This window comes from Pleuronectes platessa, chromosome 5 (assembly GCF_947347685.1).
Source record: "Pleuronectes platessa chromosome 5, fPlePla1.1, whole genome shotgun sequence".
Taxonomy (NCBI): domain Eukaryota; kingdom Metazoa; phylum Chordata; class Actinopteri; order Pleuronectiformes; family Pleuronectidae; genus Pleuronectes; species Pleuronectes platessa.
In genome coordinates this window covers 23708909-23734333 of record NC_070630.1, presented here as the reverse complement: position 1 = coordinate 23734333, position 25425 = coordinate 23708909, and the positions used below count along the sequence as shown (strand labels likewise).

The following is a 25425-nucleotide window of genomic DNA, read 5'->3' as shown; positions in this document are numbered from 1 at the left end:
CAAAGACATAGAGCTTTATAATGCATTTCAGGAAGTGCCTTGCAGTGATTAGGTACAATGGACCGAATCGTGAATATACACATAACCTTTTCCCATTTATAAAACCACTTTGTTCTTTTTTTCTCTCTCTAACCCCCTTTTTTTTTGCTGTGGCAGCATAAATGAAACTGAAAACAGCAAACCTTAATTGCAGTGTACTTTTTTGCCTGACAATTGCTGAGAAATACATCGGCAGCAGGATTTTTGGTTTTGGGTTAATGCATTAATAATTCAATTCATGTGGAGGCATTGGTAAATGCTTATTGGATATTTTTTTTTATATCTTAGAAGTTATATTATTGTGATATACATTTTTTTATAGATTTGGAAGATGCACCAACAAAATCAGTGAAAAAAAGTTGAAAAAGTTTATTTTAACATACATTAATTTGCTGATCATCAATAAACAGTAATAATAAAGGAGAGATGGTTTTGCTTTTAATTGTATCGTCAAAATTGTTACAGTTCATCCTATGTGGAAAAGAAATGTGTCAACTAAATATAATGTAAATCCATCCAATAATTTGTGTTCCATTTCACCTAAAACCACTAATATCAATGTCAGGTTGGTGCTAGAGTAAAAAGCAGGGTAAAGTTATCAAGATTCATCCTCTGAGAATCATGAGGGTCTGTATGCAACTACTGGCCAATGTGTGCTTGAAATCATGCTTTATGTTTTATATAACTGATGAATTAATCAAATGATTTCTTATTTCTCAAATGAAACATAAAAAAAAGGGAAGGTCTGTTACAGTTACAGCAGTTACACTCTATGCAGATGATATCATATTCTACACTAATCTCCTTTTCCCCCCCTCTCTGTCTCCCCCTATGGTCTGCAGAGCGGTGGTGCACATCCAGGTCAACGACGTGAATGAGTTTGCTCCTGTGTTTCGGGAGCCCCAGTACCACGCCGCTGTGACAGAGGGCAAGATTTATGACAGCATCCTGCAGGTGGAGGCCACTGACCAGGACTGCTCTCCACAGTACAGCCAGATATGTAACTACCAGATCACCACAAGCGCCACGCCCTTCGCAATAGATCGCAATGGTGAGTAGAGGAGACACCAGATATATGACAAGCATCCAAAGATATGTCATTGTGCTATGTTACCTATGTATTAACAGTCAATGACAATCAGTGCGTAACAACTTTTATTTTGAAGTTGTGTCAGTTAATTCCTCAGGGCATCCACTTTCTGATACGTATTTCAAATCTTCGTCTGCTCTCCATATTATGTGGTGAAGCAAAAAAAAATTGTATTTAATATCTGAAAATGTATAATACACACAAACACACACACATACACACACAAACATATAGTTTAAACTAAACATGCATATACCTGCACACACATGCACACACATAAGCTAAGCTTAGCTATTTAAATACAATTGTAGGACCACTTTCTGAGAGAAGAGAAATATTATTTTTTTAACATTTCTCTTATTTTTTTTTGCTTAAGAATCAAAAATGTAAGAGACATTACTGTTTACATTTTTGTTGTTGCCGACCTCCGAGCGTTGCCAACTCGTGGGGTGCTGTAATAAAAAGGGCTGACTCGATGAGGTCAGGGTAAAACTGGACTGTAAATGATACAGAGGAGAGGCTGCAGCCAAGGAGGTCTCTCTTCTCTCTCCATTTGAGGGTCTCGCTTAGCTATTGACCGCTGAGGAAAAGGCTTTGAGAGCTCTTGAACTCAAGAGTACCTAAGGGAGAGAGGAGGAAGATGGAGGGAGGAAAGGAGGTGTGGGCTGTGAGACTGAGTGTAAGTGCTCTGAGAGGATCAGGGAGAGATACAAAACGGAAGCAGTGGTAAACTATACGAGAAGAATAAGACTGGTGATATAACACATTTTTCCTATTGCCAATAAATAGAATAAAAAGACAAAAACAACACTGACTTAATCCTAATAAAAATTATTATTTATCTTTCCAATCTCTGACGTATCAGAGTTCATTGTTAAGTCAAAATATCAAACACTACAATGAACCACACTGAAGCACAGGGTGACATGTTGCTTCATTGCCATAAAAAAAACATTATAGTTTATATGTCTCAGTCCTATTTCCACCACTTTACTACCATAAGTGTTTCATATTCCACCAAATGCATATTTATCTATAGCTTAAGACTGCACTATTTCTTTTTGTTAAAAATTACAGTGCCCAGCTGTTACTGGACCTCTCTTATTGTACGTCTGACTCTGAATCTATTGATTTGTGTGTTATTTGTCAATAGTAACATCAGTAGGATGTTGGTCTCGGGGTAAAGTGTTGCATTCATGTAAGTAAAGTATGAAATTATTGATAAACAGGCTATAACCTTATCGACTTTTGATAATTTCATTTTTTTTGTGAACATCAAAAACATATTTAGCGGTGTTAGTGGCTTGTGAGGCTCTACTTAAAAGCAGTGCTCTGGGCAAAATGCTGAGATCAGAAGGCTAACATGGTCGTTTTAATCTTTAGAAGGAACACAGAATATGTAATAATCTGCGATTAACTATAGTTCCTTTAAGTTTAACTATCAAGCTCCCCTCCTGTTTAGCATTTATCGAAACCTACAAATCCAATTTGTTGTATGTCATTTCTGAACCGTATTTAAATACAACTAGAGATCTGTGACTTGTTAAAAGTGTTCAGTCTTTCAGAGGAACAGCAGAGGCCTGGTGCCACATGTGCCCCAGAAAGGGAAAAGGAGCTGGAAAGCAAACTAACAACACAAACGGTCAAATTGTTGTTTCTTCATGTGATTTGTTATAACTACAAAAAAAAGAATGCCGGCATTGTCTGTTAAACAATGACCGGTAGCCCTAACAGAGATAAGAAATGCTCCTGTAATCCTGGACAGTAATTATAAAGCAATGATGGAGGGAATTCACAAAGGCAGGTGCAGAGATGGTTTTGCATTTGTGTGTTTATGTTCCTCTGATAGAAGGGCAAATAGAGAGAGCAAGATGAAGGGGAAAGTAGTCATTTACTAGCTGGCCACCCTCGCCAGCAGTCACAGCACGCACAGCTTGCTGACACGGATAAGTTGATGTGGTAATTGAAGGAGCTGGAATAGGAACCTTCGTCATGCAGAAAGGTGTGAGTGTTTATACTACGTGTGTGTGTGTGTGTGTGTGTGTGTGTGTGTGTGTGTGTGTGTGTGTGTGTGTGTGTGTGTGTGTGTGTGTGTGTGTGTGTGTTGGAAAAAGACAGAGAAGAGCCCAACAGATGAGGCAGCAAACAGTGAAATGAGATGAGGCTGCGAAACAGTGAGACAATGATGTGCATTGAGAGGCAATGGGACGTTTGGGAAGGAGAGAACAAGGAGGGAAAGAATTCTAAACAAGCTAAGAGGGAGATGGATGATGAGGAGGATGGGAGGACGAACAATGCCGTCCTCATATGAATTATATTTAATTGTCCCATTCACATACTCATATTCAAATTTACCCCATTATCAACATTCAGCTTCCTCCACACCTGTCCCTCCACAATGCAACAACCTTAACAAGCGCGTGTGGGCTGAGTTATCGCACAACAACTCATTCCAGTTCTGTTTCAAGTCTTAGCCAATGATGCCCAATCGTGTCCCCCGTCATGTCAAAGCTCTTCTCACTCCGCAGGGTTGTCAGTCATTCTCCCTCCCTATTCATTGAATATTAACCGACACATTATAGGACTACAATAGGTCCCTTCATGCAGTCTGCTCAGCATGAGAAAAGACGCCATCTTGGGTGTGTCGCAGTTAAAGACGAGGTAGAAGATGTTTAGACGATGGCCATGTGCTGTAGATACATATAGATTCAGATACATTAGTATATACAGGATAAAAAGGATCCATTTTGTGGGCTTGATTTGTTAAGTGGCACAAATGGCTTATGTGAACTCCACCTACATGACATTATCTTTGACTGAACTTTAAAAAAAATACTACATTGCCCACAATGCAACACAACCCCAATTTGGGAGAGAGTTGGCGGGCACACAATCAATTCTGAACATACAGCATTTAGTGGCTTCAAAACAATAACACCATGGAGGGGGATGAAGCAACAGGGGTTTAATGGAAACCTGAACACTAATCGAAGCACTTGTGTTAGATTGAGGCTACCTGTCATCCAACCATGATGTCATTCGTTACAGTGATTATATTAAGGCATCACAGTTAATTTGACAATGATATATCATGATGGGTTGGAATTGAAATGAAATCTAATTAAAATTAAATACCCATTATTCATGTAAGCAAACACACTCAAGCAACACAGTGTGCAGGCAGATCAGCAGCAGTACACAATCACTCTGTGTTCTCTATAGAGTCTCAAATGAACAAGGCCGTTACAGGAGACACACACTTGAGCAGAACTGCTGCATTTACCCTCTTACTTTCCTTGAGTGCCTAACTTTCATACTTTGGGTAGTTTGCACTAAACTCTAAAGTCATTTGAGTCAGTAAACAGGAGACAAGTACCTTTCTTCAAGTCCTCAGCTGAAGTAAAGCTCCATTAAGAGATCATGTGAAAGCTGGAAGTAGCAATGAATATGAAAAACGTGTCTGTTTCACATTGCCCCTGGCTACAATAAAGACAAACCAGTCTAGTTGTAAAAAAGCTCAAACAGACATTTTATGATTCCATAAAGTCCGTCTCCAAATCACTGAAGACTGAGAAACTCGTCTGTTTCTCAGTTACAGATTTGGTGTTTGCATCTATAACAGAGTTTCCCAGAAAACTTTGTACTCTACACATTTATCACATTTTCTCAGCTGCTTGTTTCACTGTACATCAGCTTTCTAAATTAATGGGTTCACTCCAAAAAACATATAAAATATAGTAATCTCCCAACTTAATCAATTTACAAATTAAAGATTCATGTAGAGATTCGCCACAAAACTTATTTAGAAGATATATTTACTTTTAATAGAAGAAAAGCTAGGTGTAACGAATAGAATAACATGAACATTGGCTCTGTTTTATTCTGGGTCCCAACAGGCCATGAGACTGAACCTGTTTAAACAATACCAAGGGCTGTATTCATGAATTTATCTTACCTCTACATTTATCTTACATCTCCAAGTCCTCAGTGGACCTAAAAGTTCGTACAAAGTTCTGTAACTTAAATTGATTCAACACTGAAAAGAGCCAATTTATAAAAGTACCTGAGAAAACTGGCAAGAGGGGGGGACTGAGGAAACAGACAGGTTGATTCCACACACATCTTACCAAGTGCATCAAAGACACTCTGCTTATTGATACTGAGGATTTTTTTTTTACACTTGGCTGAACAAACTTCAACCTTTAATTATTCATTTTTCCTAGAGTTTCAATTCTACTGGGTAAACTATTGAAGTCAGTGAAGTTAGACACACTCATCCATGGATATATTACAGTTGGTGATTATGTAAAGTAGCCTTCACTTAATGATCGGTCAAACATAAAACTTGAGGGTATTTGATTTGAAGCATATCTTTTATAGAGATTTAAATATTCCACCTTCATCAGCAGTGGACTTTTCTCAGTGGATCCGTTTACACAAACATAATAAGACAGTATAATAATATCATGGTATTTATTTCAATTTACTGGTCAGCTGCCATTAAAATATGTTTTTAAGCGGTAACTATTATTGGCTTTTATCTAACTCCAGTCCAAATTGTGATGATAATTAAGGGATAGATATTTGATAACTGCCAAAGGCAGCAGAAAAATAATTTGTGCACTTTAGCAGGTAATTACGATAATGCTATCCAGCATTAATCCATAAACACATGGAGGTTCAGCCATCTGGTTAGATCCATCTTCAATGCTTTGATGCATTTACAAAGTGTAAAGGGTTTACCCATACCTGCTACAGATTTATATTTGCTTTCCACCTCCTGCAAAATAGACTTCATGTGCAGCTGCATACTACCAGTACTCTTATGCTTTTAACGTAGAGAGTTAGTCATTTCCTCTTCCAGCGTGTCAAGCAGTGACCCTACAGCTTAAATTTCATTTTAGGAAAGATGATGAAGTGGCCGGGAGCCAAATCAGGGGATTGTGTTGGTGTGCCCACAACTTGCACCCATCAGACAAGCTGTGAGGGGCTGCATTGTCATGATGGAGCATCCAATTGCCATTGCACCATTGTTCAGGCCATTTGCACCAAATGTCTCTCCTCAGACACCTCAGAGCCGAGCAGCTCTGGACAGTCTAGATTGTCATTCTAGGATTCACGGTGCCTAACCCAACAAATGTAATAAACAATGCTCTTGGACCTGATGCTGCTCTCCTCCTCCCAGTGCACAACACCACTGTGGGCTCTTTCACTGTGAGGACTGCTGTTTGGTCTCTGTGTCATAGACATAGACCTAACTGCTGTTGAAATCACAAATACAAACCGAAGAGCGCTGACAAAATGTAACATGGAATACTGGCTCTCCACAGTTGTCAGTCGCTCCTTAAGAAAAAAATCCCTTTCTATCCATTGTGACATATTAGAATGAAGGGCCTAATGCTGCAAACAGGAACTATCTCATCTGTTTTTCTAACGCTTGATGGTGAATCTTAGAACACAGACAATGAAGACCTGCTGGCTACACCAACAACAATTAAACTACTTCATCTCCTTCACCACAACCACACAATAGGAAGACATTTTGTTAATTTATCCATTTTTGAGGGATTTGAAATCTTAAACGGAGCACTAGAATTTATGGCTCTTGAGTACTCAGGTTTTTCTTTTCAGACAAGATTAAAGGACTGAAATTATTTAACATATTATGATAAGTTTTCTTTTTTTTCCCTTTGTGTTGAATTTGACCTTGAATGACATTTTTCTCCTCCATCAGGCAACATCCGCAACACCGAGAAGCTGAGCTATGACCGTCAGCAGCAGTACGAGATCCAGGTAACAGCCTGGGACTGCGGCCAGAAGAGGGCGCTGCACAGCGTTCCCGTCCACATCGATGTCAAGCCTGTCTGCAAACCCGGCTGGCAAGGTGGGGCCCTCATCACTTCTGTGTGTGCGTTTGGGTGCCACGATTTCAGGAAGGTCTGACAGAGAATAGTTTAAACCTCCTGAAACGCAAAGGCAATTATTTGTTTGTGATTACTTGAGTTTGTACAGTATGTGTGTGTCAGCATGGATGTGTTGCACGGTGTGTGCACAGTGAAGGAGCTTGGGTGGTGAGCTGTGAGGAATCTATTTATGCTCATAGAAACACAGATGTGATTATTTGCATATTATTACTTTAGTGTGTGTGTGGTCATGCTTATCTCTGAATGTCTGGTACTTGCTGGAATCTGCATGCTGTGATTATCCGGCTGTCTGAGTTTCTCCAGTCTCTTTACTTTCCCTCTTCCTCTCTTGGATTTCTTTGTTTCCTCCCTCACACTTTTTTTCTGCTTTCCTTTGCATTTCCATCATCATCTCTCTCTTTTCTTCCCTCCCTGAAGAATTGGCCTGTCAACTTTAGCTGGTATAATCAACAGCAATTTACTAAGAGCGGTGTGACTCAGCCAACACGGCTTTTAGCACATCAGAAGTCATGACAGCCTGAACAAGGCTCAGAGTAATGCAAAGAAAAGTGTTAAGCCGGTTTTACAACAACACAAAGAGCCCTCGACGTATCTGTGGATGCAATCTGTCAGAGAGGGAAGCGGCACTTGATGGAGGACAAACTCACGCAGCAAACTGCTTCACCTAGAACCATGTACAACCTGTGCTTTATTGTCATGAGGGCATAAGTTTGTGCGCTGGATTTGTTTGGCATGTGGCCATTTCACGCCCCACAGGACATATTGTTAGCAAACAAGGTGATAAATATAATTATATAAGGACCCTGGCAGCAGCTCACTGGCAGCAAGGAAACCCTAAAAAAGGTCAAGTGGTTTGGCTCGTGTTCAAATTCCAACCTTCTAACCCCAACTTAACTTTTCTGATCTTCCTCAGCAATCTTCGGGGACAAGGTCAGGATCTTAAAACGAAACAGAAAAAAGCAGAATCACTTTTGCATCAAGAAAATAAATGATTCAAGGAACTTCTTGAAACCTTTAACATTAGTCTTGTTTAAATAATTTCTTGAGATGGGGGATTTTTGCAGTGCAGTCGCAGCTCTACAAGTCTAGTGACTGATTTTAAAATCCAGAAGAATTATGGTCGACAAACCAAACAGTCTAAAAAAAAATTTGGAATACAACAGTCAATATGCATATTGACTGTAAAATTCACAAATTCACTGGAGCAGCACTTAGCAGCACGGTGTGGATTGTTTTTTGTGCCAAGGGGGTAAAACCACAAGCAAGGATGATGGCAAGTTTAATAGCATGCTTCATGGTTTACTGTAAAAGGTTGCAGATATTGTCAGAACACATGAGAGAAGGTTACACGTGAACGACTTTTGCATAACCCAAAGACACAGTTCTAGCTGCACAGTTGTTCCAAAATGGGGACGGTCTCATATCGAAACACTTTACACATGCTCATGAAAGGGTTTAAGAAAGTCTTGAGAACCTGTCACAGTTTTACACATTTTTGCACATCAGTGACAAACTGAAACATGTTTTTACTTTGTCATTAACAAATGTATAAAATTCAAAACAGCGGCTGAAAGGCACCCTCAGTAACATGATGCTGCCACCAGCAGTAATGTGTTAAGTCTCCTGCATTCTACTCAGCTGCCAACACTGAATGTCCCTGTTGTTGATCCGGACGATGTCTTAATGTGCAAAGGGCAAATTTCATGTCGTGAAAAACACACTAGGTGCTCTTTATAAAGGGTTAAGTGTTTCTCTCTTTAGAGGAGAATTTTTTTTCCAGATGCTTTTAGATTCATTGGCAAACTCCAACCCTGCTGTCACTCGCCTTTTACTCAAAGTGGTCTCTGTCTAGCCACACTACCATAAACGCCTGATTGATGGAATGTTGCTGGGATGGTCGTCCTTTCCGAAAGGTTCTCCCTTGTCTACAGAGGACATATGAAGGACTGTTAGACTGGCTGCTGGGTTCTCGGTCACCCCCCCGACAGAGGTCCTTCTCCCCCATCGAACGTTTTCCATTTCACAATCATTGAGGCGGCTGTGCTCCTGGGAACGCTCAAAGATTTTGAAGTGGTTTCGTACCCTTGCACTGATCTGTGCCTCACAGCTATGCCGAGGTCTACAGAGAGTTCCTTGGACTTCATGTCTTGTTTTTTGTCCTGAAAGGCAGTGCCAATTGTGGGACCTTACATACACAGTCCAATTATAGACATACCCCACGGATGCACCTGGCCACAAAATAGAGTGACACAGCCAAGGGTCTGAATGTGCTATGCTAAATGTTAGATTTTATTCACACACTTTAAAAGTTTGCCCTCCGGTGGGAGCACACTCTGGTTAGTATTTCTACCTTAAAACTGCAGTAAACAGATTCAAACAGCCAGAGTTTATAATGTCATAAACCTAAGGAACTAATCCTGTGAACTTTTGGGTGGGGCTCAGTCGCTGGAAATAGCTCCTCAACAGCAGGTAAGCTTTGAGGGTGAGGAGACATGGAGCTGGGTGGGGGGGTTATTAGCATATTCATAGATCCTAGTCGCAAAATGAGGAAGGAACTGAAGTTATAGTTACTTTTTAAGCCATTTTAAGGCTGTGAGGGGATTTTTTTCATCACAAACCTTTTGAATATTTAATTTGGAGGAACAGAAGAGTTTGCAAAATAACTAAAAACTAAATAATAAAAACCTTAACCTTAACTAAATTATGTGCGGGTGTGACTACTTTTTGTAATAGTCAGATATTAATCTTTGATTTTCTATAAATTTGAAATAATATCTATAAGCATGTTTTCCATCTGACATTGTGGGTATTTGAAAGTAGATTGATGAGCAAAACCTTCAGTTTAACCCACTGACAATTGAATGGAAACTGGTCTCTGAACAGTCTGTGAAGCCCCTCGATGCTGTTAGTCTGGAGATATACATTTCAGCACAGCACTCATACATTACCAGAGGGTTGTTTGGTGTACAGGGTGACATCTCTCAGCTCCCGGTGATTATCCTGTCTTTGAAGTCTGTTGACAATATTTTTTCTGAGTGCATTTTTCAAGTTAGGATTTTCAGCATGAAATGATAGTGAGAAGATGCACACACACACAAACATCAGCATGGAGACACTCTTTCCTGATGAGAGTCATCCCTGTGAGCATTATTTGGCAGCAGAAATGAAAGGGGGGAAAGGACAGGGATAAGTAAATGCCATGGCCACAGATCAGGGGATATTTAATAGGGCTAGTGGTTGTTGAATTAAAGGCAGGCTTGTGTCGACAGGCTACTGTGGGAATGTCAGAGATGAGCACACACACTCTCACACACACATTTAAAAGATGGGTTTTCGGTCGGTAGAAAAACAGTAATCTGTCTGTTCAAATTAGCTATGGTCTCTGGTTTGGGACTGCAGGGATCAGCTGTGTGTCTGTCCTGACTTATCACACGTCCTCACTCAACTGGTGGAAACTCTGACGGGTGGTGCCTTTAAACACACACACGCACACGCACACACACACACGCACACAGGCTGTGTATGAAAGCACTCACCCACTCAGCAACCCCTACTTAACTAGGGTCTTCTATGTAGAGGACTATATAGTGAGCTCATCAGCCAAAGGAACAAAAAGTTTTCAGACAGTGCCGATAATAACGTCATTGCATGATGGTATATATTGCTTGGTTACTGACTCGGTTGTAAAGTACTTTTTCTGATGCATTGTGGGAAACAATGAGTGTTAAAAAATCTTTCGGACAGCAATCCAAGATGGCAAACTCACTTTATTGTGGACACAGCCATGTTAAAGATTTTCTTCTAACTTACATATCTCTCTTACTTTATTTTTAACTCTGACTAGCCTACATACACTGTTAGGATTTGTCTCTACTTGTTACTACTGAACATGCAGTATGTTTCTGTTCTTTCACCCTACACAGCCAGGTGCTAGGTCTTATCTTGTTTCTCACTTGTGTCTAGGTAGGGTTCACTTACTTGTTCCACAGCCATCTTGATGCCTTCTCTGCGGTATCTGTAATGGTCCTGATGCTTCAATTCCTGTGGAGTCCCGTAATGCCAAACAGCTTGAAGGCCACTAGGAAGGAGAGAGCTGATGAAACTCTTGCAGTGCGCCTCAGTGGTCCCATATTGTGCTTGCTGTCTTCAGCTCTAGTTTTTGCTCACCAGGTCAGCAGACCAGACTTTCTCCCAGAGGCCTCCTCCATCCTATCTTATGGAGGACAGTCAATTAAAGCAGGAGTATTTGCTTAGCTGTTTCAGCAATAGCACCACGTCAATCTTCAGCTGTCATTACCAAGTTTCAGCAAGACGCCCCCTTGATAATCGTCTGTAGTGTTCTTGCAGTCTTAGGCTTGCTGGTTTGGAGTCCATGTGGCTTGTTGTTGCATTCCTGCCACCCTGCTGGCACTCACGTCCTCCACCCCGATCTCTTAGAGGACACACGTGTGACACCTCACCTTCCTTTGGTTCCCTTGTGGTGAGGTGCTGGAGCGCTGACAAACCGTGACCCCACTGTTGCCCCTCTTTTTACCAGCACATATCTCAATGTATTGCTTCATTGTGGAATGTGGAATATAAAAATATTTATACACAATTACAGTAATTACGAACTGTTGAAGCAGCTTTTGAAAACATGGAAATTACATCCCAGCTTTGGGATAATCAGATAGTGGAAGCCAACAATGCAAGAAGGCTCAAAACAAGAAACTCCATTTTAACTTGTTTCTGCTTGTCCAAAGCAATTCAAAACTTTTCATTCTCTCAAAGTGAATCTCTTATCTTGTCTCTCCATCTTGCTCCTTCTTATTGGCCACAGAGGAAATCCTAAACACGAACATACACACCAGAGAAAGTAATCATGGAATGAGTGGACAGAGGGAAGATAAGTGACGTAGTAGGCTGGAGCTTCTTCTCTTTCCCGGTTGAGATGGTTATCTGTTTTATTTGGTTCATCACATAGTTTCTAGAACAGCAATGGAAAGTCGACTGTGACAGTTTTTTATGGTCAATCTCAGCCACTTGTTGCTATTTTCCTAATTCCTTTATTTAACTAAATAGTCATTTGTATCTTTTAATTTACATTTAAGTGCATTAACCTCCAAACCTTAACCGTAAGTTGCTGAAGTTAGCTGCTGAATATCATCAGGGTCTTCTGGTGAGGCTTACAAAAATTACACACTTTCATTTCATTTTATAGTATTTACAATCTCTGAGCCCATCGGCTATTGTCTGATGACAAAACGGCGAATGTTTTGGAGCTTTCGAGTGATGAAAGCAGATAACAGGGCCAAAGCTCTGTCTTCACCGTACACCATTTAACGTCCAACTAGTCTCTTTTACACAAGTCAAATGTGATAAAACAGAAGCAGTGATACTTTTTGTCAGTTTTTTTAGACCCAGACACTATTTCAGCTTATCTGTAAATGAATGCAGATCAATTAAAAAACTAACACACACGGCACTTTTGGATTTTCTTTATCCAAATAAACAAGAAGCCAGCATTTTTTTTTTTACACTGGGTTCAAATTGGCCTTAATGCAACCAACCAAACTTAATCCACAACCAACATGTTTCTCTTCTTCACGATACGACCTTGTCTGAGGCCCGTGTGAGTCACTGTCTCCATAAACTTAAGTTGAAGGGTTTATAGTGTGACACTCGAAAGATGAGCATAGAATCTGCTAAACTGCCCTCACCAGCCTCTTGTACTAAACTATTGAACACAAGGTCACAGTTAGTCTGTTGTCTGAATAAAATAATCCAGTAAGAACAGTCTACAATGAGCATCTCTCAGACACTGACACTCTACACTCTTCACGAATAGACAGTCTGACGTCACGGTTGTAATGACCCTTTACTAAGTTATTTCAATAAGAAATATGCAGAATTTATATAACACATTCGATGAAATATGTTTGACACATAAAGTGAACTGGAAATATGTGAGCCACCGGTGTTGAACAACCATATGAACCAGACCGCTTGTGCTTCACAACTGTAAACGATGTGCTTAATGTCCCATTAAACCTGTCCCGTTAAACGTGTTCTACTTACCTGTAAAATACAAGCCAGATCAATTTCTGTGTATGCCCTCTACTGCAGGTGGAATTGTCGCACACACACACACACATACACACACAATTTATACAAATACATCTACACTAACAAACAAGCCTAACACAAGCCTTGAAAGAAAGATTTTCACACTGATGGAAAAATAATTCTGCAAAATCATATCCATCTTTTGTGTTTTGAGAATGACTGGGAACTAGTGTGTGTATGTGTGTGTGTATATATAATTGGAGCAATACCACATATGATTGTACATATAGGTGCTTTTTTTTATTATGAGAATTCCAGTGATAAGATATTTTGAAAGGCATACATCTATAAGTCTCACCGCTTACAAAGCACATCAGAGCAAAAAACAAGCCCCAAGGTCAGAATAACTGCTTGCACAGCTCAGAGACAGGGGTGTGTGGAGGCACAGATCGGGGGGATGACTACAAATACAAATTCTGCCACATTAAAGATTCATACGTCTAACAGTGGCCTTTATTATTCTCTAAGGAACAAGTGTGAAACAATCAGGAGTTTTCAGAGCCTTGGTGAGAGAAGTGACCAAGGACCCATCGTCACTTTGGCTGAGCTCCCTGGGATTCTTTGTTGAGATTCCAACATAGTCTGTAATTTCCCTTCAGTATCTTTCTCCCTCTTAGTTGAGGAATTTTCGAACATCCTCACACATTACTGTATATGCCACTATATGTTATGTATATAGTGTATATTACACATCATATCTGTACAGGAGAACAGTGCCTGTCTCAATTCCCTTCTCTCTCTAAGCAGTCACCAAGGTCAGGTTATAGATAAAGGACCAACCAACATAACATTGTAGTGTCTATGCTTAGGGACTTTCATGTATAACTCCGATGCCTCAGACAGAGAGACACTAAAGTCAACTCTCACCGACTTTAACTCTCTTGCGTATTTTATCAGTGCCAAGACATAAGGACACAATGTGATTTAGTTATTCATACTTTAGGGTGAACTGTCCAATAGGATGCGAACACCTACATGTAACATAGAGCATCACAGCAAATCTAGCCATTCATGGATGTGCTGTTAGAATCATTGACGCAAGTAGAGAAAGATATATGGCGATGCTGTGGGAGACATCTTCAGATTTGGGGGAGACAATTGCTCATGTTACTCTGGCAGCGTTTGTATATTGTTGCACCTTCTGGTCTCCTTGATGCAGCAAGTCTACATTAAAATTGTCTGCAGTTCTCCTTTCAGCAGCTTCCATAAAAGTTCCATAGCACTCTACCCATTTCTGATACAAAAGGAATTTTAGAAATGTTCTGCACACATTCTGCATTTTCTCCTCAATCCTAAACAAATATGTTTATAAATATTAATTTCAAATTTCTCAATTACAGTTTACCTATTTTTGGCAAAAAAAATAAGTATCTGAGGCTTAAAACGACAGGTTAAATTGTGTTAGCAGGAAAGTTGGTGGAAAGATGAAAGCCAACCTCAGCTAGAAAATCTAAGATCAACACAGGGTCTCAGGCATTTTCTCGGTCTGAGATCAGCAGTTGCATTTTCTGCTTGACTCTCCAGTATGCAATTCAAGTGTGTGTGTGTGTGTGTGTACGTGAGTGGCAGCTAATGGTCCTGATCTCTGATAAGAGTAGGAAGAGGATGAATTAAAGAGGGGAAAAAGGAAAATGAATGGCTCGGCACTTCCTTTTCCCATTTCCTCTAGCCTCCTCCTCCTCTCTCAGTTGCTCTCTAATCTCACACTGTGGCTATCGGCCTGCTGCTCCCGCTCTTTTCATCCCCTCTATGGTTGCCCCTTATTACTCTCATTGTTTCCATTCTGCCCTATATGTGCCTATGTCTTGCGTTTTTTTCTTACTCTGTACTCTTTATTTCCTCTTTTCTTTGTGGGGGTTGATTATTTTCTTTACTTTTCTGTTCTGCTCCCTCTCATCTTGCCATCCGGCTTATCAGTTCACCCCTGTGCTTCTTTTGTTCTCTCCATTTGTCTCTCATCTTTGATAGCGTGCACTAGTTTGAAGTGAGAATCCAGGCAGCTGAGGCATTAATAATGCTTTAATTAATTAATAATTAATATTTAATCTGCATTAATATGCAGATTAAATATAAATGGTCTATGGCGAGTCTTAGTCTAGATATCCAGGGTCTAAGCTTGAAGAACCACAAATTGGAGCCACAGGATTATGCGAAGTGGAACATTTCAATACTCTCCATGCCTTTCTAAGGGGATGCAGTATTACTAATTTGTCAACAATCACACATAGGATTCTCTAGTTGCCGGGAAGACTCCTGATTATCCGAGTTGCTTACGTCTTTTGGGGAGTTTTCCCCCTGCACACTGGTCCAATAGAGTACCTGTCTCCACTGTCTCCCCTTCAACTTTAAAAGATGGCAAACTTGTTGTCCTCCATCCTTTATGGATTTGTAGGTCAGGATGTCTTTTTCTCCTCTCCACCATGAAGACATGCCTGGCCTCAGACCCATTAAAGACTTTAAAGTGGGGACATTCAGTTTGTTTATGGACCCAAGGTGTCGCCTTTCTTCCCTTCCACAAATAAACCAGCACACTGATGTAATAATAGTGACGAAACCAACCCGTTCCCAGGACGGACCAGCTTTTATCACATAAGAGAGATTTACAGTAGCCAACTGGATACAAGGCAAATGGAAGCAAACAAGCACAAATCTCCACAGAATGAAAATGAGTTTCAATAAAATATCATGTCTCATTAATACCGTGGTGCCTCTTCACACTCATATATCACGCAACCATGAAGCCACGCAACACGAGATTCCTCCTCTATGAATAACATGGATTAGCTGTTCAACTAGTCAGGGAATATAGTTAGCATTACTCAGCATATGTTCTCATGTAAATTAATTAAAACCCCTAGATTTCTATCCCATAAAATGCTCCATATGTGAAATATGCTATGTCACTATAATGCCAGCATCCCTCCCATTTTATGTTTTTACCCTGATTAGATGGAATAAAGGGTATTCCCTACATTAATGCACATACACACAAAGCGTACAGTCAAATACACAATACATACCAGCACACTCATTTATATTGCTACATTCCTCCGCCCTTGTCTGTTTCCTTCACAGTGCCACTTCAGTGTCAAGGTGACATTGAGCAAACAAAGGCACAGCCAGAGAGGGAGTAAGAGATGGATAAAACAGAAGGGAACAGAATTACACCTGGAGGAAAGGTGTTGCTGAAGGGAAGGACTGGTGCTGCAATCATAAAGCTGAAGTTGAGATGTCATTTCACCAATCAATCTAAAGTTATATTGCATTTTGACCTTCAGGCTACAACCTTTGGGTATGTACTAAAGAGGATGATGCTAGAAAGCCTCCCTGTGAGGAGAGCAGACCCTGAGGCAGCCCATGCTGCAGGGATTAAATAGTATATCCCAACCAGCCCTGGATTCCCTCAGGATCCCCCATGAGGAGATAGAGGACATGGATGTCTTGAGTAGTCCACTTAGCCTGCTACCACAGTAAAAAAAACAAGATGTTGAAAAGGGAAGCACCTTTTTTTTACAGATTCAGTGTCTTCACTTTAAACAGTCAGGATTGAACTTTCATTTTCGCTCAATCCTCATAGGCAGCAAAATAATTTGACTCAGTCTAGACATGAAATTGGGGCGTTTTGGGAGGCCTCCTGCAGAATGAGATACTGTGTAATTTCATTATCCTATAAATCATCCCATTAAAAACTGTATAAAATCATTGTAATAGAAGACTTGTTTTAAAGAGACAACATTTTATAACTATTCAAAGAGGACACTGGCCATTTTGCTATGTTTTCAGAAAATTTGTTGAATATAAAGTACATTGGACACTAATGTTGCTTCATGTCCGCTACATGTGTACAAAGGCAATTGTTTGATAACACTCCCTTTATAAGCATTGTCAACAGATAATATGTTGCTGTTTTGTGCAGAGCTTTGTTGGATCCAAGTGGACAAACAATCAATTTGTAGGTTTTTAGTGGAGTCAGAGTGATTTGCTTTTGACTGCTATGATTTCAAACACACCGTGACACAGTGTTTTCTTGGCTAGTTGACGAGTGATAAGGTTTTCCGTATTGAAAACCTTCAGCGATAGACTCGAGCCAACACGGTGATATAAATAATTACACATATGTCTCATATCTAAAGTCACTGATTTGTAGATTACCACTTGAAAACAGTGCAGATCCCCCCCCCTCTATCTAGACACATTAAAATCATGCTTGCGCCTTGGAATATTCCACCATTTTGTTCGACAACATTTCAAGTAGAAAAAGTTCTCCTCGATGGCACAAAGAGCATGTGAGAGAGCATTTAAATGAATGCCTTTGTGGCCTGTTGGAAAAGAGAGATGGAGGGATGGAAGGAAAAAAAAGGAGGAATCAGAGGCATGGCACTCTCTGAAGGAGAGTGAGATAAACGAGGACATGGAGAGGAAAAGGGAAGGAATGGAAAAGAGGGGAGGAAAGGAGAGCTCTTTTAAATGGAAATTGGCTCCCCCGCTGATGGCTGGGACGAGTAATGACGACCCCCCTGACTACTGAACTTGGTGTCAGCATTTTTATATGGCGCGTGCATGCACACACAAACACACACACACACACAAACTATTAACACAATCATCCACACTTCTATGAACACATTTAATGGCACGCAAGAACTCACTGATGACACACACACAAACACAGAGCAGGAGAGGAACTCCTCAACATCCCCCAGAGATGGGGAACAGCGTGAAAGTGTGATGATGCATCATTTTCTTAAGCACCTCCATCCATCTTTCTTTCCTCTCTCTGCTTTTCACACTCCTCCGTTGAAGGAAGATGCTGCAAACTCAACTCAGCTGTACTGTTTTCCTGTGGATATACAGCAGTTGACTACGTATGCTCACAAACTGTACCTGAGTTTGTTCTCCATTTATGTCTGTTGATGAGACCGTCATAGCCGAAACATTTTAAGATGTTATATTCTAAACAACATGTGATGATAAGTGGTCCCTGTTGTAGCATTTGGATCAGGATCTTTCAGAAACCTGGGGCCACAGCTGCCGTTGAGGTACAAGTTACTAGTTTCAGCAGATGAGTCGAACTCCATCTCCAACTGTGAGCCTCTCTGCACTGGACTGAATGAATCAAACTGAAGCAACAACTGCAAGTAGTGCAGACGCCCTACATCAAGTTCAACCTAGACCAAGAAGAGTAAACCACTTATGTCCAGCTCTTATCTCTGTCTTTCTGTCAGTCTGTGGTTGGAGTGCATATCTCTAGAACCCTTAATCTCCTCACACTTGGCGTGTGTAAGGATCCAAGGAAGAGAAGTGTTGAATTTGGTGCCATTTGGACACAAGATTCGTTCAGAATAAATCAGTGACCAAGGCTCTGTAGCAGCAGTGGCTGCATGGACTCATCAGTGTAAGTGATGTTGTTGATCTTGGCAACAGCATGTTCACTGTGTCCCTGACAGCTGTAAAAACAACTGATTCTGTCAGGGTTCAGCTTCACTTAACTTTAAATAAACAGGTGAATGCTGCATGGCGTCAAAACTCTGTGAAGTCCTGCAGCCGGTCTTTACTTGCTGCAGATCACTGTTACAGTTTGAGAAAGACAACTGCAACCACTATTAGCACAGTCCATTCCTAACAGGCAGGTTTAGAATAGGCACGGCTCTAGTTGAAAAGTAAAACAGACACGTATGACATTGTGTATCTGTCCCTCTGGATCAGCACTGAGATTTAAGGGGTCCCCCCTTGACTCTGGCCCCATCCCTCCACCAAGTTTGGTGCATATCAAATTCAGTAGTTTCTGCATGATCCTGCTGAAAAATAAACACACACTCAAAGGTTAATTGTAACCTTTTGGAAGGAGGTAAATAGTAAAGTTCTCTGAATTATATCACAATAGCATTAAAGGGTCCAGTATTCGTCCCCTTCTGTTGGATAAATAGCATGCAAGGGTTCGTGGAAAGTTCAGTCCAATTACACAGAGAATTCATGTTTGATTAGAGGTGTTAAACACATTAAATCGTGGCTCTAAAATCTAGTGGACAGTATAACAGAAGCTCTCTATTAGGTTGGTCTTATGTATTAGTGTTCATATCTCACAGTACTAACATGTGGATTATATATTTACACTGAAGACAATTACTCAAGGTAAATCTTAGATCATAATACATCAGCATTAACTTATTCATCTTTTCATATGCAGGTGGCGACCAATTGTGAAAAACCTGTTCAAGTGCGCTCACACATCCATATGAAAGCGTGTCTTTTTTTTTGTCATGATCCAGAGAGGAGTTTGTACATGTGGGCTGGAGAAGCAGCTCCACAAGGTCGTTTTCATGTCTGCCTCACTTCCTCACTCTCCCTCTGCCTCTTGTCTTTCTAGCATATTCACAAAGAAAATAACTCTTGGGCTTTACTGTGTGAGTTCTGCTCAGTGAACTGCTGGCAAGCACACAACTCAATAGAGACCAAATAACTGCCTATTAAACCCACACTGCTTGTAAGACAGCTGGGCTTTTGTGCAAGTCTGTGTTCGGAGTTATTTTGCCTGTGCATCAGTAGTGAGCGTAAATGTGTATATTGTGTGTGTGTGTGCGTGTTTGTGTGTGTGGAGTGAATGCATTGGCAGTTCTCTCTGCAGGCATGATAATCACAAAGTACAAGTGCTTTTTTGTGTAATTTTTTGGGGATGTAACTCTCAATGTGTGCATGTGTTCCTCCTGTTTGTGTTGTGAGGGAATTCAGGAGCTCGTGCTGCACCTGTGAGAGACAGCATCACCAGCAGCAGTGTCCTACAGAGACATTTAGATACAAATACATTATTTAGCAGAAACAGAAATGCAGCTCAGCTCAGGAACCTCTGCTTCATACATGAGAGCAGGCCTCACGTATAAGACAACCTTGTATGACTGCTCAGCGCGATGTACACATACAGACACTTTACCACTGAGACAATGCAGAACATATCCAAACCTGTCAATCAAATGAGACTTATTTAAAAATTCAACAATTCAGCAGAACAATGTACTGCTACAAACCAGTTGTATATAGAAATGTAGAAATGTAGAATGTGGCATATCCCAGGTGAACTCACATTATGATCACTTTATTTATCATGACATTTTGACCATGGTCACAATGGTATCAAATGCTGCATTATATTGTATTATACAAACCCAGAACAACAAGAATCAAGAAAGTACAATTTCTTCAAAATAAAGCAAAACTACAAAGTGCTATAAGTAAATGCCATTTAAGTGCTACTAAATTGTTAGTTCATAACATTTTTAGTTAGATTTAGTTTTTTCCTATTCAAGGTAAAGTCGGAAGAGGTATGTTTTTAGTTTGCGGCGCAAGATGTGTAAACTTTCTGATGTCCGGATGTCAATGGGGAGCTGGTTCCACCATATACCATATACACAATACTATTGGGAAGCCCAAAGGCAAGACAGAAGAATACATTTCAGGGTTTAATTTTCCAAGTCTCAAGCGGTTATTATGATGTGGTGGTGGTGTTTATGAATCAAGAACAGGAGCGTTTGCCTAGGTTCCTTCTTTTAACTATATGAAAACTTTTTGCGTAATACTCATTTCAGCCAAAGAGGCTGAAGCGCAGTACTGATGACTGATTCGGCCGGATGATATTTGTTTCTCTTTTTAAACTACTACTGTACTGTGGTTTAAAGTTACTGAACGTGACATTCATTTCATTTAACGCAATGTCAAATCTTTTCTAGAATTTTGTCGGTACTAATCTGCCATCAGAATTAGCTATTATGATGTTAGTCATGAGGTTTCTATGTTGCAAGTGAAAAACGAATCGTTCATGGAACCAATAGCTACAAATTTGCCCTAAGTAGACTGTAGGCTACAGCTAATGTTAACTTACGGTAACAGTCTTGGTATTTGACATTAAAGTGGGATGAGTCACAATTCAAACTTATAATAAAAGAACATATAAATGTGGACTTTTGGACACTTGCTAATGGATTTAAGATTATTTGCATGTAATAAATCAAAATTTAAATATAACCCTACAAATCAGTTTCACAATTTACGTAACAAGAATCCAGGTCTGCATTCAAAATGCTAGGTAGTACTTAAAGTGTCGAAAATGGTGCATCTCAATGCAAAAAAGATTATTAATGTATTGTTTGCATGTTGTAGATGGAGGAGGTGAAGCTACACTGTGAACCACTTTATGCTGCTGGCCGCACTACTTTAACAGTAAAAGATTTGTGTCTTCTGAAATGTTGTGTAAATTGTCTTGAAATCAAAATACACAACCTAATTACAAATTGTAATTGTAATAGTACAGGACTTGAACACATCATGTCCATTCTTCCCCTGCAATAGTCAATCTGGCACTGCCTGTATTCTTTGCGTTATGAAAGCCATTTCATTTCTGAATGAGAGTCTATAAAGTCCCAATCTGTTTAACACACACTCAGCAAGATGAACATTCCGTCATTATGCAGTCATAAACAGGTAAAAGGCTGAACTGCCAAAAGACCTCCACAATTCATTATACATGTCTGTGTGACGGAAATTAAATACTTGTGCCTCAGCGACATAACAAAAAAGGGTCACAACACAGGTAACGGAGAATCAATACGGTACAGCTACAGATTGTGTTATTTCATGCGTGTGCATCAATGCTTAAAAACTAAGGCAGGAAGAAGGACGGTTATAGAGGTGTGGAATAGTCTCTTTTGTCTTACAAGAATCCAATCATCGATAAAAGAGGCCATTAAAAAAATTTGGCTCTGATTCAAGGCATAGCTGTGTGTCTTTGTTTCCTCCATGAAAACACTTCAGTCGGCTACAGTCCAATGGGTTCTTGGCAAAGGACCTTTTCTCCATTTCATTGCTGTTTCCCATTATTAAAGATAAATGCCACTACTTAATATTTATTAATAGAGTGAATCTATTTACAAGGGCAGTATCTAAGCCTGAGCTGTAGAATGAAAAAATGTCCAGCCTAGTGGTGATTGGATCTCTGTTCATTTTCTTTTCCATCTCATATTTGTAGTTACTTCATTGCTTTACTTTGTGTGCTACAAAATGTAGCACTAACTACACTGGGCATTGAGAGTCAACTGAACCAGTGACAGATATCCAAGCAATGAAATCACTGTGAGCTCCATTCATTTGAGGGGAGCTGCAGATTCAGGTGAAAAGTCTCGCTATTAGTGTCCCCTCTCACATTGTCAAATTATGTTTTGCATTCATATAACACTCTACGTTCCCATAAAAGGCATATCCCAGTCTAGAGCTAATAAAATAGAATGCACCCACAGCTAACATTGTAGCGGTTAGAACTGGCTTGGGTTAAATAACGTCAATGCCAGTCAGTTTTACAGGTTCTGGCGTAAAGATATAGAAAAGTAAGTATTCCCTACGACACTTAGAAACCAGCTGGAAATAAACAGTGTCAAGCTTCAGTAAATGATTTGACGGACATACTGGCAACATCAAAAAAACAGCTGCCCGACTGGGTAATGAATAAGTAAATGTGATGCCCTGCAGTCGGACACGAGGCGGCCCGACCCCATGTTTCCATATGCCTGAAAATAAAACGCACTAGTGAGTGGATGCTGGTTACTGCCCCCTCGAGAAAAATAAACTACAGGCATTCACTCCATGAGATAAAAATCTATTAAGAGGTGATGAGAGCACAAGTGTCTTAATCTCTCCTCAGAGCCCACACAATTTACTATTGCTGTTTGCCCAATACTCTCTTACTCATAAACCTTAATCACCCACTTCCACACTCAACCCAACCCGTCCTACACATCTAAATGCAAACTGTGTCCTCAACCCATTACCCCTAATTTATCCTTCCACTTTCCCACAGCTCCTTCCCAAGCATCCTTATTTAGGGTTTGCCCCATATACACGCCCTCCTCTCTGGAAATGGAGCCAGTGTAAAAGCGCTAAAGCCAAGACCTCAACAGGTCATTTGACTCACCAGTTGTACAAGCACCTCTACAGCTCACTGGTTTATATGTAATCTACACAAACTATAACAATTTAGATTAGTGTTATGTGATCTATCTGCTGGGAGCTGTGACTTCCCAGAGCACAATAATTGTCCGAGTCAGGCAACATCAATTCCCCCATTTCTATTAAGCTAACTGTCACTCCAACTTTATATTGAATAGTCAGAGTCGCAATTTTCTCATCTAACTCGAGACAAGAGGTCAAATCTGAGTATTTCTTAAAATGACAAATTATTCCATGAATGGCACAAAAACAAAATTCATCATGCAAGCAATGACTAAAGGAGAGAAATTTCAGTGAAGGAATAATTGAAATATGTAAATCTAACCAGGAATCTTAAAAACGATCTCTTTATATCACCATGGTTGGGCTAGCTGCTTTGCCATCATACTAAGTTCAATGCTGCTCATGCAGTCATGGCTGATGCAAGGTGTTGACACGATAAGGTTGATGTATAAAGGAGCCGTCACCAGACGGGGGGACAGAGCTCTGTGTACATACAGTGCATACTGTAACTGTGAGCAAAGCACAAATGTGTGAAGGCTGAAGAAATGTATAAATCAGCAGAGCCTTTTGTTCTGGTGTCCTTTTATCGCACTGGTGAATGTGGTTTTGTTCTTGTTTATCGTGCAGAATAGTCTGTGGCTATTCTCATCATAGCCACCAACAATCCCATAGTAACAGTGCCACAGCAGCCCACAGTAATCGCAGTCTGGAGGAGGTAGATCAACTACAAAACAGATGCGGTGTGTGTATGTGTTTGCTCACAAGGTGGTGAGTGTGTGAGGAAGCGGACATGGCAGATTTAACAGGCTGGTGAGCAACAAAGGCCTGTTCCTCTTTTTCTGCTCCAGTCCGCTCGGCTTCGTGCTCATGCCTCCAGCTACTAGCCAGCAATGCTCCATCTCTAGATGGACAGATAGAAGCAGAGATGGATAGGAAGCAGACTGTGTGCACTCGCAACATTGATAAGACAGGAAGGGGCACCCAGTTGATTTTGAGGTGCTATAGTTTGAATTTAAAGGGTTACTTCCATGCATCTTTGAAGCAACAACACTGCTATGAAATGGTTACTGTGCTGGCAGGCATATGAACACTCAAATGTAAGAAAAATATATGCTGACGGTATTTACTATTTACAGCAATATAAATTTCTTTTTTCGCTGATATAATGAGTGAGATCGGCTCACTGTAAACAACACTCAACAACAGGCCCTGGAATTTTGCAGTTCATTCTCGTTATCTACGTTAGAGACTGATGCCAAACACAAATCCACACCTCAGAAGCTGGGGGGAAAAAGGAAGGAAAAAGCGAAAACATTCCATACGCACAAAATAATAGCCTGCCCACACAATTTCCAGCAGACAGGAAAGACAGTGACAGCCTAATAACTACTGCCACTAATGCAAGTACTGCACTTTAACAACAATGCAGCAATTTCATTAGCTGGGAACATTCTGCCTGAAGGACATTGAATTATTATGCCCAAAATATTAGTGACAGTGAAAATTGGAAATGGAGTTGTTTTTTTGGCGGTAGTCTATATTGACTAAATGAGGTAAAAATATGCAGCAACACTAGCAAACAAGTCAGTTTATGATTTCATATCACTGAAGGCAGTTGGTGTTTAGAAGCAGGGAGGACGGCCACTGCAGTTGAACTCATCTGTACTACCATCCTTAACAATGTGACTCCATCTCCCTCTGTTCCCAGGTCTGAATAAACGAGTGGACTATGAGCCCGGAACAGGCAGTAAGCAGCTGTTTCCTAAGATGCACCTGGAGACCTGTGGTGAGCCGCTGTCGTCGGTGAGGACCACGGTGGAGCTGCAGACCAGTCACATCGGGAAGGGCTGCGACCGGGAAACCTACTCTGAGAAGTCTCTACAGAAGCTCTGTGGTTGGTTTTACAAGCAATCATGAAAAAAAAACATAATATTTCTGTATTTTGAAAACCATAACTGTTTTTGTGTGGACGTCAAGAGACTTCAAGAGAGCTGGCATGTGGCAGTAAATCAATTGAGAGCTGGACTTACGGCTGTTTGGACAGTGGTGGATAAGTAGAATAAACAGCAGACGGGGGATCAAAGGTGACCTCTGACTGAGGCGGCAAACTTTAAGTTAGTGTATTGAATTAGAATTAAGTTGTAGCTAAAAGCATTAGTTGATTCACGGTCTGAGTACCAGGGTCAGAGAGGGCCTGAGGCGCCTCTCTCTGCCTTTTTTAAACTGACATCTGAAAGCTCCCAGTCCGCGTTGCTTTCTCATCTCTGCTTGTGT

The 25425-nt window shown here is 40.5% G+C and overlaps 1 protein-coding gene across 1 annotated transcript in view; it reads left to right on the top strand.

Moving 5' to 3' along the window:
• LOC128440812 (calsyntenin-2) overlaps positions 1–25425 on the top strand; it is a 238423-nt gene that overhangs the window by 152100 nt on the left and 60898 nt on the right. Inside the window, exons 4-6 of the mRNA XM_053423654.1 lie at positions 882–1090; positions 6864–7013; positions 24860–25045. Coding sequence (XP_053279629.1) covers positions 882–1090; positions 6864–7013; positions 24860–25045 — 545 coding nt within the window. The remainder of the gene's footprint in view (positions 1–881; positions 1091–6863; positions 7014–24859; positions 25046–25425) is intronic.